At 32.8% G+C, this 16,070-nt stretch overlaps 2 protein-coding genes and 1 non-coding gene across 10 annotated transcripts in view; 2 read left to right on the forward strand and 1 right to left on the reverse strand.

Annotated features, from left to right (window-relative positions):
• Positions 1-4,146: 4,146 nt before the first annotated feature.
• On the forward strand, positions 4,147-8,593 carry LOC128171280 (uncharacterized). The gene is made up of 3 exons (XM_052837049.1): positions 4,147-4,304; positions 5,316-6,886; positions 7,850-8,593. The coding sequence occupies exons 2-3, from the start codon at positions 6,034-6,036 to the stop codon at positions 7,855-7,857; spliced, it is 861 nt and encodes a 286-aa protein (XP_052693009.1). The 5' UTR covers positions 4,147-4,304; positions 5,316-6,033; the 3' UTR covers positions 7,858-8,593.
• Positions 8,594-9,363: 770 nt separating this feature from the next.
• Positions 9,364-9,446, reverse strand: Trnal-uaa (transfer RNA leucine (anticodon UAA)). The gene has a single exon. It is a non-coding gene; the product is annotated as a tRNA-Leu (tRNA).
• A 2,055-nt stretch (positions 9,447-11,501) lies between these two features.
• Positions 11,502-16,070, forward strand: part of LOC128171268 (multiple epidermal growth factor-like domains protein 6) — a 32,498-nt gene continuing 27,929 nt past the window's right edge. For 3 of the 8 annotated variants that reach the window (XM_052837032.1, XM_052837033.1, XM_052837031.1), the window contains exon 1: positions 11,510-12,025. In XM_052837032.1, coding sequence (XP_052692992.1) covers positions 11,962-12,025 — 64 coding nt within the window. In that variant the 5' untranslated portion in view covers positions 11,510-11,961. Of the gene's footprint in view, positions 12,026-16,070 lie in introns of all 8 variants that reach the window. The other 5 variants (XM_052837029.1, XM_052837030.1, XM_052837034.1 and 2 more) reach the window with 4 other exon arrangements.

Genomic DNA, 16,070 nt, shown 5'->3' on the forward strand with positions numbered 1-16,070 from the left:
ATACCACCTTAAACGTAAGGAGATAGGAACCGTTTCTTACGCATATTTATGAACTGCACGATATACATATGTATAGCTTTGTGTATGTGTTTTGGAAAGGAAATCGACAAAAACGGTGCGGTGGAAGATGCATGTTTACAATTTTGTAAACAAAATCAAATCGTATGACGATATTTTTATGAGATTAACAAAATGATTAATTCATTAGGAACTCTCCTTACGAATGATGAATAAATGTTAACAATATCAATTACCTTATAGAGTTCCATTTCCACATCTGATCTGAAAAATAGATAAACAAGGACGTCATCTTTTTTTTTCGGGGGCCCCTGGACTTTAAACATTATTTTTTCTATGTCTTGAGAACTCCAAATGCGTTTGCCAACCACTAACATACCGACCACACTTTCCTGTCGACATCTTATTAATAAATCTGCACTGAAAAAGCTTGCAACATATCAGGACAATGAATATGTTAAAAATTAAGACGTTTTCTACCGGCATCGAAAAGTAAATAGTTACTAGTTCTTATGATTATTTTTTTTTTGACATAGCTTTTATAACTGTGAAGACAAATACGTAAATCATATCATTTAAAACAGCATATATAGCGTTGACGACTTATTCTTTTTAAAGTTCATTACCTTCATAATTAGCATGTTGGCTATAGAAAAATAAAAACATTTTAATTTGTGAAAGCTGTATACTGCTTATTTCCTTGCAACACTTAAATGTGGCTTCTTTTACAGATGTATGAGCAGTAAAAAAACAACTGCAACTGTAGCCGATGACCTGTACAGAAGCAGACTGTGCATATAGACGTACATGTAGTATTCATTGACAGTGTGCAAACTGATTACTCCTTTGTGTGACTTATTGTTTTTTCATTAAACATATGGTTCTGAAATGGCAAATATAACAGCTGATAATGAAAAGGAACAATGATAAAGTTCTAATACAATTCATATTATAACCGGTCACAAGATGCAATAGAATTGGTGATCCGCTTAAGCGGTGTGAACAGTGTTTATAGGAATATTTAGTGACTCACCATTTACCAGTTTCATAATTATATGATGTAAACTAGAGCAGAGCTCGTTGGGAGGAGGTTTTCTGTTATAGCTTCTATTTTCCATTGTTTTTTTTCTATCATTTTAAAATGCGTTTTCGTGATTCTCATGTGCAATGTCTTTGTGAAATAGTTAATCAATTTGTTCAAAGGTTTTCTAGTAACTTTAACTTTAAAAAACCCGTCAATAATGAGATTTTCAAAAAAATAAATTTAATTGATGATGTATCTACGTTTTATATTTAGAAATAAAAACGGCATTTCATATCATCGGTTGCTCTGGTGTATCGGTTGCCCGTTGTGCTTTTTGACGTAACGATTTTAGAGTTGTTAGTTCGAAACCCGCTGTAGGTGCTTGTAAGATTTTGGTTTGCATTATTTTCCCACTCATCATGCTGATTAAGAATAATAACATCACTCGTTTCGGATGTGTGCTATGAACATTTTGTAAACATTTGATTAAAAAAACATGTTTGTAATAAATGAAAAGTATTCAACATCAACAGTTCAAAGGAAAAATACAAAACAGGAGCAGGGCAAACTCGGACTTTAGAGGTATGATCACTTGCAATGAAGTTGTGAGCATCCTCTGCTGGCCGGTCACACCCGCCGAATATAAATACAATTATTGAATGATTATCAAACGCAATGGCGTTTTATCCGTTTAAGGGGTGTCTTATTGATAATTGGTAACCGGTGCTATTTTCCTTTAAACCAAAACGAGTTTCTATTTGTAAACTTGCAAACTGTAAGAAAATTAAAATGATAATGGAGTTAGAGCAAAAGCATTATCTATTATTAAATTTACTTGGAATAGAATTTTCTGTCGACTTAGATAAAATGACATCACTAAATTATAATAAACAACTGCCAAAAGTTTTTTCTCTAATTCAACAATGGAGGAGGAGAATTTTAACTCCCATTGGGCGCATCACGGTTGTAAAAAGTTTGATTATTCCAAAACTTAACCACCTGTTTATTTCACTTCCAAATCCAATACAAGATGTCATTCTATCTCTTAGTAAGAGCCTGTTCGAATTCATTTGGAATTCAAAGTGTGATAAAGTTAAGAGAGAAATTGTTACTCTCGATTACCTAAAGGGTGGTTTAAAAATGGTTAACATTTCTAATTTCATGGCATCTCTTAAATGTTCATGGATTAAGAAATTAACTCAAGGCTACAAACCATGGATGGACTTTTTTTTATCAATAAATGGTAATGATTTTGCAAAAAAACTTATTGATTTTGGTGATGATTTTCTATCATGCATGGTTGTTCAAAGAAACAATATTTTTTGGCAAGATGTTTTTAATTCTTGGCTATGCTATACTAAGAAAATGATTAAAAGCTCATTAAATACCAAGAATGTTTTCAATATTCCTGTGTGGTACAACCCAAATATAAAAATTGCATGTAAATATGTATTTATCAAAGATTGGTATATGAAAGGGGTTAAAATCATTGGAGATTTTATGAATGAAAATGGAAACATATTGTCAAGAATAGATTTTACTGAAAGATTCCATTTTTCATATATACCTCCAATGTTATATAATAGTGTTATATGTGCAATATCAAAATACTTGACATATTTGTCTATTGATAAGTCTACTTTGAAGAGAGACTGCACTACATTTATGCCATTTTATTATGAGTCTATTTTTTTGAAAGAAAAAGTAACAAAGCATATATACATATGTTTAACCTTAAATGATTGTGTACCTACAGCTATCAACAAATGGAATGCTGAGCTATGTGATATTTTGCCAAATGATCTCTGTGTACATGATGTGTTTAAAATATGTTTTAGAACTACCAATGATTCAACTATTAATTGGTTACAATATAGAATTCTCCATAGAATTCTTCCTGTTAAATATTATCTTAAGAAAATCAGAATTACTACCTCTGACTGCTGTACGTTCTGTAATGATATGCCTGAAACTATAAAACATGTTTTTGCAACTTGCAAGAAAATCCAGCCTCTATGGAATGCACTTAGTATACTTATATATGAGAAATGCAACACAAATGTTAATTTTGATGTTTGTAATGTATTATTTGGTGTTTATCCCCTTGTTTGGGAGAACAGAATTCTAAACTTTGTAATCCTATATACAAAACATTATATATTTTTATGTTTAAAACAAAGTAAGACGCCACATTTTTTAGGGCTTTTACACTATTTTAATCAAAGATACAAGACTGAAAAGTATATTTATATTCAGAAATCAGAAATTGACGAATTTGAAAAAGCATGGTCTCCTTGGATTGATTTTATTAATCATCTGGCAGTTTAGAATTAACATGTGTACAATAATGCATCAATTTAATATTTTTATGTTTTTTTGTTTTTTGTTTCTTTCTTTGGTTTGTTTGTCTGGGGGTTTTTTTCACATGGATTGCAGTTTTACTGCATAGGCATAACTATCACAAGCAACTACCCTACTCTTTATTTTATATTACAATATGGGATGAAAATGTGAGTATGTGAGAAGTGAGAGAGTAAATGTTTCATAAAATGATTTATATATTTAACCTTTGTTTACAATAAAAAAAAAAAAAAAAAATGATAATGGAGTTAGAGCAAAAGCATTATCTATTATATCCCCCCCCCCACTTTTTCTCGCAACAACAATGTTTTTTAAAATTGACATATGAAAATTTGAATTATCATTACCCCTCCCCCCTCCCCTCCTCCCCATAAGAACAATTGTATTGAAATTAAAGTTATACACTTCCTTTTTTTTTGGCTGCTTGTCAAGATTTTTTGCATGAGTCTGCCCCCCCCCCCCCCCCACCCCCCCCCCCCCCACACACACACTTTAAAAAATGATGCTACGTGCCTGTTACAATACTTTGAATACTGAAATCGGATTGGTTTGAATGCATTTTATAATCCATTTTATTACTAAAATTTGAAACAGTGCAATCTAGTTGAACTAGTTCAAAAGAATTTTCCGATGGCATCGAATTTATGGGAAATAATAATGCCGTTGCTATGTACGACTCAATTGTCGGTCTTGTAAACAGTGACTCACGACATAACTTGTATAAAGGAGACAGCAATAATGAATCAGTAGAGCATGACTAGCCGCGTAGTTAAGTGACAAAGCTATTCTGTCTTTTCTACAGACCATATAGGAATCACTTACGGAGGTTATTTAATGATGTCAATTCTTTCCAATTTGGATTATAGATTACAATGCTTGCAGACCTTAGCCCCAGAATACGGTAAATATGGTAAATAAGATAAGTGATCAAAATATCTTATTTTAAAAAAAACTCTAATTAGAATGTTTACTACTTAGTGTTCTGTAAATGAGGACAAATGCTATCATTTTATCTTAGCTTATATTGTTCAGGTGTGTTTTATTCTTTTTTTAAATGTAAAACTGTGGATATTTAACAAAAATACTAATATATAAAACACTTATAAAGGCAGTTAAATTACAAAGTGAAATGACAATCTATAACAAATCGTTCGTCTTGTGCAAATAACAACACCTCATAAGAGCACACTCGTGCCATTTGATTTTAAACAGAGTTTATACGCAGTTGCCTTTGTCCTGTAAAACCATCAGTTATGTTTAAACATTGTGCACATACTTGTATCGAATACACTTACGGTACTAGTATATCATATCAACATGCATATGGTTACTTGATGTCTTATGAAACTTAACCTTACCGGTACTTTATTTCAAGATTGTTATGAACAGTTTCAACTAGACAACACAAAGTATACATTTTAATCACAATGTAGATGATATTATTTGAACCGATTTGCATGTTGGACTTTTTCCTGATGAAGTTGCTTTCAATTATATAAGATGTTTTAAACAATGCCCGCTCCTTAATCATAAACTTTATTCTTGGTGGATGCAGCTTACCGCTGAGTGTCTTCTGGTGCAGACTAAACTATGCACGGACGGAACAACAACTTATCTAAGAAAGAAAAATCCACCGGGTTACTCTAATCTGTCGAAGTTCGGGTATTTGAAAAAATAAAAAAAAGGAGTTGAGCTATCGTAAAGTTTTTATACCGGATGGGTGAATTGTTTATGCTTAATGTTGTTGACAAAATTGATCGTGAGGCTTTCGAGAAAAGACAATCACAGCGGTTTTAATATACTACGCATACTCCATCGTACAGACATTCATTTTCAAATCCGTTTTTCGCTAACAAACTAACGTTAAGTTATAATATGTATGTTAAAGATGATTCTTATTCTTATTTTACAGTTTTCCGTCACCAAACGAATGGGAATTCAATTTCACAATGCAGAGTCATTCAGCATAAAGGTTGCGGAGAAAACACTGTTTTCTATGGTGTTACATGTAAGCAGGATCAATGTTGTGCTTGTAGAAAGAGACATTTACATGATCTTTTCACAACAGTTCATGGCAATGTGGTTTACGGACTGAAAAATCATTTTATCATAATCTTTGACTCTAATTTTTCCTCATTGATGCAACAGTACTTAGCCCACAGTGATATTATTGGCACCATAAGAAGAGTGGAAATCTTTGAAAGACGTGCCATTATGTTAGAAATACAATCGGATATCAGAATGTTTAGCACTTATATGGTTTGCCATGAAATATTATCCAAAGTTTTTACAAAGGCTCAATCTCTTTTCAATCTTATTGACGTTGCTGTATGCGACACAGAGAAATGTTCGTCAATTTTACAAAATAAGAAACGCAAAATGGAGGTCCATATTGCTAGGCTACAGAGATATGAACACCGATATGAAAAATCAGCAATTAAACCAACACAGTTCATTTCGTTTATTAAAACTAGCTTGTCAAAAATTGATGGGAGGCTTAATCTTGCACGGTTTAGTCACCTCTCCTGGAATGAATCATTTAACAGGAATAATCTAATGCAACTTTTTAGTCTAGATAGAGTCACACAGGGGGGAAACGAAGTGCACCTGGTGACTCTCAGTTTGAATTGATGCCGAAATCCGCGTTTCAGTCCAAGCAATGCACGTTGACAGACACATTTGGTTGTTTACACATTTCACATGTGAGACCAAACATGTTCTGGGTCAGTGACCATAGAAACAACCTCATCCTATTTGACGCGAACGGTAATCCTCAACCTGATTCATATATTAAAGTATATGATGATGTTCAGGATTTAACTGGAGCACATACAGTGAACAAAAACAATAGTTTGATTTATATTGATACAGATAACAACATTATGCGCTTTTCAAATGGCAATACATACACAGTATACCAAAAAAATGCAAACAGTGTATGGCGATATAGATGTGTATATAGCTCACTGTTATCTGGAAATTTGCTGATCGGAATGAGTAACAAGGATTCAACCTGTAGCAAAGTAACCCAGTATAAAATCAAGAGTAACTGTTTAGGACATCTCATACAAACAATACAATACGACAACGCAGGAACTGATTTATATGTTGGGCCTTGCTACATAACAGAGAATAACAACGGGGATATCGCTGTGTCTGATTTGAAGAATGGTGTAGTTGTAACAAATAGTGAAGGGAGACATCGTTTTACATTTAACCAAGATCCATCCGGAATTGTCATAAGCCCAAAGGGAATTTGTACTGATCCAATGTCACACATATTAGTTTGTGTTCGTCATGAAGTAATGATGTTAGACAAGGATGGTGTATTTCTATCATATATTCTTTCGATGCCACTAGAACTCATGAAAATAGCAAACAGTCTGAGTTTCGATTTCAACACTCATTGTCTATGGGTCGGATCAGTAAGTGACGGAAGAGTGCATGCCTTCAAATATCTAAAACGGCCTGACGCTTTGTTGGGTATGTATGCATCTGTCTTATAAATAACAATGACAAATTCTTTTTGTCTTATGTCTGTAAATTTGTTCACATGCTGTGCTTACTTTAAAAACTACTGAATTATTTCATATTTGAGGCTATTTTTACGATAGTGGAAACCAGACTAAAAGGTTGTTAATATAATGAACTGTATGAAAGAAAATCCATGCAACAAATGCAATATATTAAACATTTCATTCATTGTATTATAAATTGAATCCTAAATTTTTTCACATAAGGAGAAATGAACATTTTCTGATGGATATTTACAGAAACAGCTTGCGATATCAAACATGAATGAGGAATGACTATTTAGAATAGGACGTTTTCTGTTCGCGTCTATGCGTTTCAAACTGTGTTCATGAATGTTGCTGAAAAACACGACAATCATTTCCTTTCCAATGGCATAAATGTATAGCTATGACAAATAATTGTTCTCTATGAAAATGTAAGCTTTTGAAAGTGCATTTCTGGTGGTATATATATATATATATATATATATATATATATATATATATATATATATATATATATATATATATATATATTTTTTTTTTTACTGTAAAGTTTAAGATCATTTTTGTGAAATTACTCATGAACATCAAATGTATGCTATTTATTTTAGCTACATAACTATTATTTACATATAACACACATGAATAATATAGTTTCATTAATAAATGAAATGTCAAAATAAGTGGGCGAACCGTCGACCTTATTGCCGAATATTAATTTGTACCAGACGGACATAAAGATATGTCCGACAGTTACGTGTCATATTTAAACCAAATTAAGTGTGACAATTCAAAAAAATATAACCACTTTGAACAATCTCTAATTTGAATTCAAAGTCTGTGCTTTGCCGTATTTACATCAGGTCTTAGTTATTTTATTTGAATTATTTTATTCATAAGTACATAACTGTGCCTTTTTTTTTTTTTACAGATGAATGAGCAGTAACAAAACAACTGTAACTGATGACCTGTCTAGAAGCAGACTATGCTTATAGACCATGCATCTATAGACATTGTGCTAACTGATTACTTATTTATATATTTTAAACACATCTTTTAAAATGCATCTTTCTCAAATCACACTTGTGACAAATCAGTTAATGTTGTAAAGGAAGAATGTAAACATTTCTAACAAAAGTCCTATTGTAACCGGCGACCAGATGGAGATGATATACATGTAACTACTCTACATCGGTGATACTGTAAAAATGCAAGTATCACTGTTTCCCTCAGTTCTTTTATTTTTTCTGAATTTTAAGTAACCCATAGAAGCATTTTCCTTTTCAGATCCTTTCATTACTCCATTTACGTAGGGCACTGGTTTGATAACAGTTTCTTTTTCGTTTGTTTCTCGACTTATTGTCATACATTTTGATAATCTATCATATATAAGAACATACTTGAATTCAATTATTTATAATTTATTTCAAGTGTAGTACATGTTTTCTCTCTATATAGTGCATGTTTATATGAAAATACCTTTTTTTTTCATGAGGAGCTTACCAAATATTTGTGGAGGTAAACTTATTCCCCTCTCTTATACAAGACTAATATCTAAGACACCGTAGGAATTTATATATGTCTATTGATATCAACACGAATGAAGATGTGTTCATATGTGTTATGTTCTTCTTAATATTACAATAAACTAAAGCTAGCCATTGATAAAACTTTATTCTAATGTGGTTTTTTTTATTTGTGTAAATCTATACATGTATGAAGGGCATTTAAGTTTGTAGGTGCTGTTATCTAGATGGTAAAGGCGACAAATGGTATTTTTAAAAACAATATTCAACGTAAACAACTTATGTGTTGCATGTATTATTTGTTGTTATGTAATGAAGAGATTTTAAATCTATGAAGCAAAATGCGGACTCCATTTAAATTTTATGTTCTGGAATTTGCATACGCGCTCAGAGAACAGGTTTTCATCGATAAAACCCAACGTTTATTCTAGCCGCAAATAAATTAAACTATGAAAATTTTTACATAGGTTTTCTATCTGAAACACCTCTCCACTTCTCTAAATTCAGCAGTCGGATTATCATCTGAAAACCACATTTTTATACACATTACACAATAAAGTTCTTATACTAATTATACGGCTCTAATCTAATTATCATTAGTTCCTTAATTTCGCTCACATTTGATCGCTACGTTGCAATCGTACATGAATTTGAGCGAAGCAAATTAAAGGGGCTAATTTTTATTAGATTGATGTCACTTTTCATACTAAGACAGATTACGGTAACTTTGATGCATGCATTAAATAATATTAATGGAAGAGATAACGGTAATACATATATACGTGTATGCACTTTTAGAATCACACAATTAATAGGAAACGTGTGAGCAATGAATTTATGATTTTAATCCACTTCATTGAATAAATCCAACATCGATCAATCTGCTTTCTTAATTTATAAGTTGAAAAAAAATATAACTTAGTACGGGAGGGGTTCGAACCCACGCGGACATTCGTCCATTGAAACTTAAGTCCAACGCCTTAACCACTCGGCCACCGTACTTCGAAGTTAGGTGGTGTTTAGTAATGTCGCTATCAGCCCGATAAGAGCAGGCGAGGTAAGTCGTGCTATATCGAATGAATTCGCTTCGCTGTGTGCAAAGAAAAAGTAAATCGATTTTGTTTTAAATTTCCATTTTTGCGACATATGAATTATTCCTTCACATTTGTTTCTACCTATCAAGTGTTGTTTTTTTTTTATTGTTTACAAAAAATATTGTTTACAAATAAATATAATTATATATATATTAGAAACCGTGACAATGATACATGTACTTGTTTTGATCATATTCTCTTTTGAGAAATGGACGGGCATAACATGCAGGCTATGCCTGTCCACTTCTCAAAAGAGAATAGTTTTGATTAATGAACATCCGTTACTGCATTAGCTATTTTTAAACAAAATAATGTAGAGTTGAGAATAGGGAAACTTGTAGCGATCTACGGATCCGATGATCTGTAATAAATTAATTTTGTTACATAATTAGGCAGCAGTAGGTTGTTAAAAAAAAAACTCTTACAAATGTAAGTATGACTTATCAGAGTCTGAATGAAGGTTTTTTTTCTCGAGACTTCGACTCTTATTGTGTTAGATACATATACCAGATGTCAGAGATTAAAAAAAAAGTTAAAAAAGAAAGACTATTTAATTTGTTTTAAATGTTTTAAAATGATTTAAGATACTAATAGTTATATTAAAATAGAATAAAAATCCTAAGAAACCTACATGATATTTTTTTTCTCATAAAAGTGATATAAAGTTTGCTATCTTTTTAAATTAGGTAGGATATGTATACTTTCTTTTTCAGTTTTAAACACATAATTATTTCAGTTACAGCATTTTAGAAAACTTTTTACCTGACGTTTCTTACATTTAATTCCCATTACTCATCTATTCAAATTTTACAGAAAACAACATTCATTGGCCAATTTTTAATGAATGTTCGATTTGTACCATAATGATTACAACAAAGATGCCTAATTCTGTTTATTTCACAGTCAACACATGCGCGGATCCAGAAATGTTCACAGGATAAAAGTGGCCCGAAGCGTTTTAAGGATAATAATTTTGTCGGGGGGGGGGGGGGGGGGGTAATGACATTTTTTTGGTGACTTCACTATGTACATAAAGGGGTTTTGAATTCGATATTGTCCTTCATGCATAACAGTTTTAAGTGAACATTTGAATTGACAGAATGTACTCCTGAGAATAAAGGGAGATTTTCGTACTCTGATACTTTTTTCACCACATATTATTATAATTATCCGTTTTATTTGTGCCTAAAAAATTGTACAATTTTTTTCTTCATGTTCTCTAGGCATCTCCTGTTTGAACATAATTTTTTATGCACCATACTTGTATTATTGATCTAATTACACAATGTTATCTTGATCTTATTTGTAAGGAGAGAACAAAAAAAGGCCATCCGTGTTGTCCAATCCTATGTCATTCTGAAATAAAATATTCTTTAAACTCAATTAAATTAACATTTTTTTTCCTTTGTTTTCTGAAAGGGTTTGTTAAAATGTCTCTGATCCGGGGGTCTTTGCTTTCGAAGAGAATTCATAAAAAAAAATGCATAAAAAATTGTATTTACTCAATATTAAGATGACTGAGCTTGTTATACAAATTGCGTAATGATTGTTCGGCAGATTTTTGAGAGAGAGAGAGAGAGAGAGAGAGAGAGAGAGAGAGAGAGAGAGAGAGAGAGAGAAAAGGGTTAACCTTATCAGTTGATCGCGCACAATAATAATTGAAAACGAATAAAATTAAAATTGAATCAATTTTAGTACAGCATTGCTTAAATTAAAAAAAAAATAAATCAAAATGTACAAATTAAATAATGCTGACACTCAATATGTACCAAGTTGTAACTGTTACATGGTACCAGATTCAAATCGAGGTCAGTCGGAGGGGGGGGTGGGGGGTTAGTACATAGGCAGTAAAGAACAATTGTACTTATTTAAACAATGTCAGGTTCGCGGGGCGTCTTATTGTTCACTCCTTGGTAGCGTACAATGCTCCAACTTCCACAATATATTGTGAGGCTTTTAAATCACCCTGGATCAGACAACAATGGGCGCCCAATCATCCGGAACCGCTCTTGCACAACGGCATACTCTAGAATACACATTTAATTCTGCGTATAGGAATAATTCGGATCGTTCGGAACCTTTAATTCAAGAAAAGGGTGTGGACTTCGCAGAATATGGAAACGGGCGTCTGACGTTCAAATGCGATCTTTTTTCTGTGGGTACTAATTGTCCTGGGACTCGGGCTCGGAGTCCTGTCACACCTGCTCGGAACTCATTGAAAATACATAGGATATTTCTCTCCTCTGTGATAGGCTGATCGATCTGCTGGTGCTGTGAGCGCCGTCGATTTTAATCTACCTAAAGATTTGGAAGACATTAAATGACGGTGGGACATAATCGATTAATTGCGTGATGCTGTGAGTGACAGAAAGGGATAGAGAGAAAGAAAGAATATAGAGGAGGACATTTACTGAGATTAAATCATGGCATCTCAGATGGTGCAATTGGGATTATTTATCTTCTGTGTGGGCTTTGCACTTGTTTCAGGTAAGGTATTGACACATGTAGGTATTAGACTCTGTATTCGAACTCATCAAAAAAATCTGAATTCTGTTTTAAATTTGGGCGAAATTCATAGACGATAATAACTGAAGAAAGAAAGAAAAAGATGAAATCTGTGTTAAAACATGCGAGCAATTTTGACAGCTATTTTCACTTTTCATGGGTATTTAAACCACTAAAATCGTATTCTCTCCGTATGAAAGACCTTTCAATGCAATCACCCGAGGCAATAGATGTCAATTAAACATTTCTCTATGTATATGCAATGAAATTTGATTCCACAGATAGCCCTGTTTTAACACGCAATAAATCAATATGATTTTAAGGAGGTTCTCGCATAACTTGCAGCAGGAAGGAAAATCGATTTTTCGTGTTTTAATACATAAGCATACATTTAAACGGTCGGTATACTGTTCGTCTTTGTCTATTTTATATATCTGTCGCCAAAAAACTAAATTGTAAACATATGGCCCATATTATGAATAAAGGTACATGTTATATTATGACATATTACCACCTGCTACATATTTCGTGTCCCTAATTATGGTGGGTTTTTTTTTTAACCAAGATCCATTTATATAAACGGATGTATCATGTGTACATGTAAAGACACATAAACTTTTTTTAAAAAAATCGAGCTAATAATTAATTTGCTTTGTATATCTACCAATCCATTATGTGTAATTTTAACTAAATATAAAAAGACATGTATTTGGTTTCACTTTCAGAACCGCAAACTCATTACAATGCAGTCGTTCAATGGTTCAAAATCCTTACATAATTGTAGAGCGATCAAAGCAAACGGCGTGTTAAAATCTGTTCAGAATGAGCTTCAATGTGCGGTTTTAGGTGTATTATTAACACCTTATTCTCTCATTTTGGTTCTCCTATGGAAAACGACCCTTATAAGAAACCATTGAACCCGATAAACGCAAAAAACGGTTCTTACATATATACAAAAACCTCCAACTTCATTGACCGCGTGTAGATGGCTTTTTAAAAATCTTAGATGGAATGCGACTTTAATGCTATTCCTTAAATATATTGGAATTAAACGGATTAGTTGTAATCTGAACAAATCTTGATTAGATTTTGCTATAAGATACAATTAACGTGTTGTACAAATATTTAAAACAGCAATTCCCCTGTGGACTTAAGATTAGTAAACCGAATCAATGAGCAGACATTTATTGATTATTGAACTCAGAGCTTGTGTACGTGTGTATATTTGCGTTGATCATTTCTGAGCATGCCTGTTATTCTATTATCAAATTTAATTGCCATAATCTAAATTCAAGATATCTAGAGAGAGAGAGAGAGAGAGAGAGAGAGAGAGAGAGAGAGAGAGAGAGAGAGAGATGCTAGAACAGCATTTTTTCTGTCTTGTTATTTTTTTGGCCCCCTCGGCCACTATAGAGTTTCAGAGTACAAAATTATGAACTTGCCTTTATTAAGAATTTATTCCTTATTTAATGGAATATCGGTATTTCGTCTTTAAGAAATCCGGCCTATTTTAGACAGCTCACAGTTTTGTTTGTATTCATTAACGTTCAATTTTATCTACTCTATAATTTTGGGTTCTAGAGTCTCAAAGCTGTTCGTACATAAAAGGAACTTAAGGGGTTCGTTTATGAAGGGGCGTGGACATATTCTAAAAACTCTGCTCTGCATTTCCCTTCTACTTAAAATTACGGACAATGACAGAACACAAAAATGTCTATCCGCCATTTCCGCCTTTCAATAGATTTAACCATGTTTCATGCCAGCGAAGGGGGGATGAGCAAATATTTGGTTATGTTCAAAGTAAACATTTGGTTTTCTCTGTTGGATTTTCCTACTTCAGGCAAATATTACAATGACAATGTTATTTTGTTGCAAAGTTTACGTATATTACAAAAAGATCAAATGTTGAAACTATTAATATCAAATATGCAGTCGGTGTGTTTTGTCAATAAGCACATATAACAGGTTTTATTTAATGAATAAACGCAGCAATTTTTTAGACCGAAAATTGCTTAGAAATTTGTCCACAACGAAGAGGGAAGTGAATGGGAGAAAAGATTTTTCTATGTCGATGTGCTTTTTCGTTTAGAGTTATGTGCGTTTGATTTAAAACATGCAGTATAATACACGTATTACAATTTTAAAGACTAAAGTCTATTTGCTTTTTTCGGGGAGGGGGTTAAGAGGGTGGGGGTGAAATTTTAAGCGGGTGTATATTTTTAACGCCTGCAGATACCAAATAATTTAAAATATCATTGTACGAGTAAAAGTCATGGAGATACCATCATTCCAATTAACGTGTTAAAAAAATTAATAGCATGTTTCATGATCAAATGGTTAAATATTTATCGTTTAGAGTTGTCATCACAAATAAAAAATAGAAATAGGCAAGATGCAGCAAAACTATAAAATATAAACTTTTTAAATTTTGTCATACATTGCAACTAGACATCAATTATTTACAATGCATTGCAATCAATACTCCATTGATAAAACTCATATTTATATTTCAAACAATGGAAGAGCCTCGCCTCAAACATGCTGTTATTGAACAAAATATAGCATTGATTGTTAAAGTTAACAAACTTTTGTTCTAATTTTACAAAACCGGTTTGGAACCTATCGATAGTATTGCGTAACGATAAAAAATACTAAGTGGAATATGTACATAATGTAGAAGCCCGACCATTCCGATTCCATGTATTTTAGCAGCCTTTCAACCTTTACCCCACTTTTTTGGTTACATTAACTTGCGAATTAAACCTGAACATATAAAGTTAACGAATATGAAAAAAAAAATTATTAAAGGAATGAATTACTTTCTAAACGGTTTTGGGCGGTCCGCACGGGCCTGACTTATATTTTATTATCTATCAAATACAAAGGGATTAAAGAAGTTCGTTAATGAAATTCATGCCTTAATTAAATGACATAGTTTCTCTCTCTCTCTCTCTCTCCCTTCTCTCTCTCTCTCTCTCTCTCTCTCTCTCTCTCTCTCTCTCTCTCTCTCTCTCTCTCTCTCTCTCTCTCTCTCTCTCTCTGTGTGTCACCCACTGACACACATCACATCAGACTTTATCGACTTCATTCTAACGCATAATTACTGCGCAGTGGAGCGTGGCCCCTCTTTTGTTTTACCGCAGAGAGATAAGACAAAAAATGTCGAATTACAAAAGTACAAACGTGGTTTTAAACTCTTACAAAAGGTCATTGGCAAAAATTAAAACGATTGTTGCCATCGTATATGCCCGTTACAAAAGTTCATGAGCATTGTGATAAACTGTATGAGAAAAAAACCCAGAGAGAGAGAGAAGAGAGAGAAAAAGAGAGAGAAAAAAAGAGTGGGAAAGAGAGAGAGAGAAATGAGAGAGAGACAGAGAAAAGTGTGGATCGAGACTATGTGAGAGAGAAAAATGACAGAAAACCTGGACAAAAAAAAAAACAAAAAAAAAAACAAAAAAAAAAAAACGGAAGAGAAGAGTGAGGGAAAACAAGCCATACTCAAAAACTGCATTATAACTTAAATATAAAGAGTGAGAGACAGATATTTCAAAACGTATTTCAGTGGATATAGGTGATAATTATCGGAGGGACCTCCGAAAAGTGTCCCGCGATGATTGTTACACGTTCACTGACAGCTCCATTGTAAGCAGTATACCGCCATTGTTTGACCGGGTAATGACAGGTGCCCGGACCATGATAATCGTCTGATAGGCGGTTATCTATAGATTCTCTTTTAAATGTCGGTATTTTTTCTCACGGATCAAGTTTTATTTTTTTTCCAAGGTTTAATTCTCTTTTCTTTTTTTTTTTTAAACCTCAGGTACTTTTTAACAGTACATAAAACAAGATGTACGTGTCAGTGATAAAAAAAATGTAACTTCTTAAATCGGGATCAAATATTGATATACCATTTTCTACATTTTAGCATGTTATCATCTTTCTTATTGAAAGGATGACTAATATGTGATCGCTTGTGTGTGACTCGCATGAATAACATTTATTTGTCTCGCATGACGCTGTAATG

Source organism: Crassostrea angulata, chromosome 2 (assembly GCF_025612915.1).
Source record: "Crassostrea angulata isolate pt1a10 chromosome 2, ASM2561291v2, whole genome shotgun sequence".
Lineage (NCBI taxonomy): Eukaryota > Metazoa > Mollusca > Bivalvia > Ostreida > Ostreidae > Magallana > Magallana angulata.

What these genes read in the sequence shown, in the direction of transcription:
- LOC128171280 (XM_052837049.1), top strand. Translation starts at nt 6,034, where the DNA reads ATGCCGAAATCCGCGTTTCAGTCCAAGCAATGCACGTTGACAGACACA.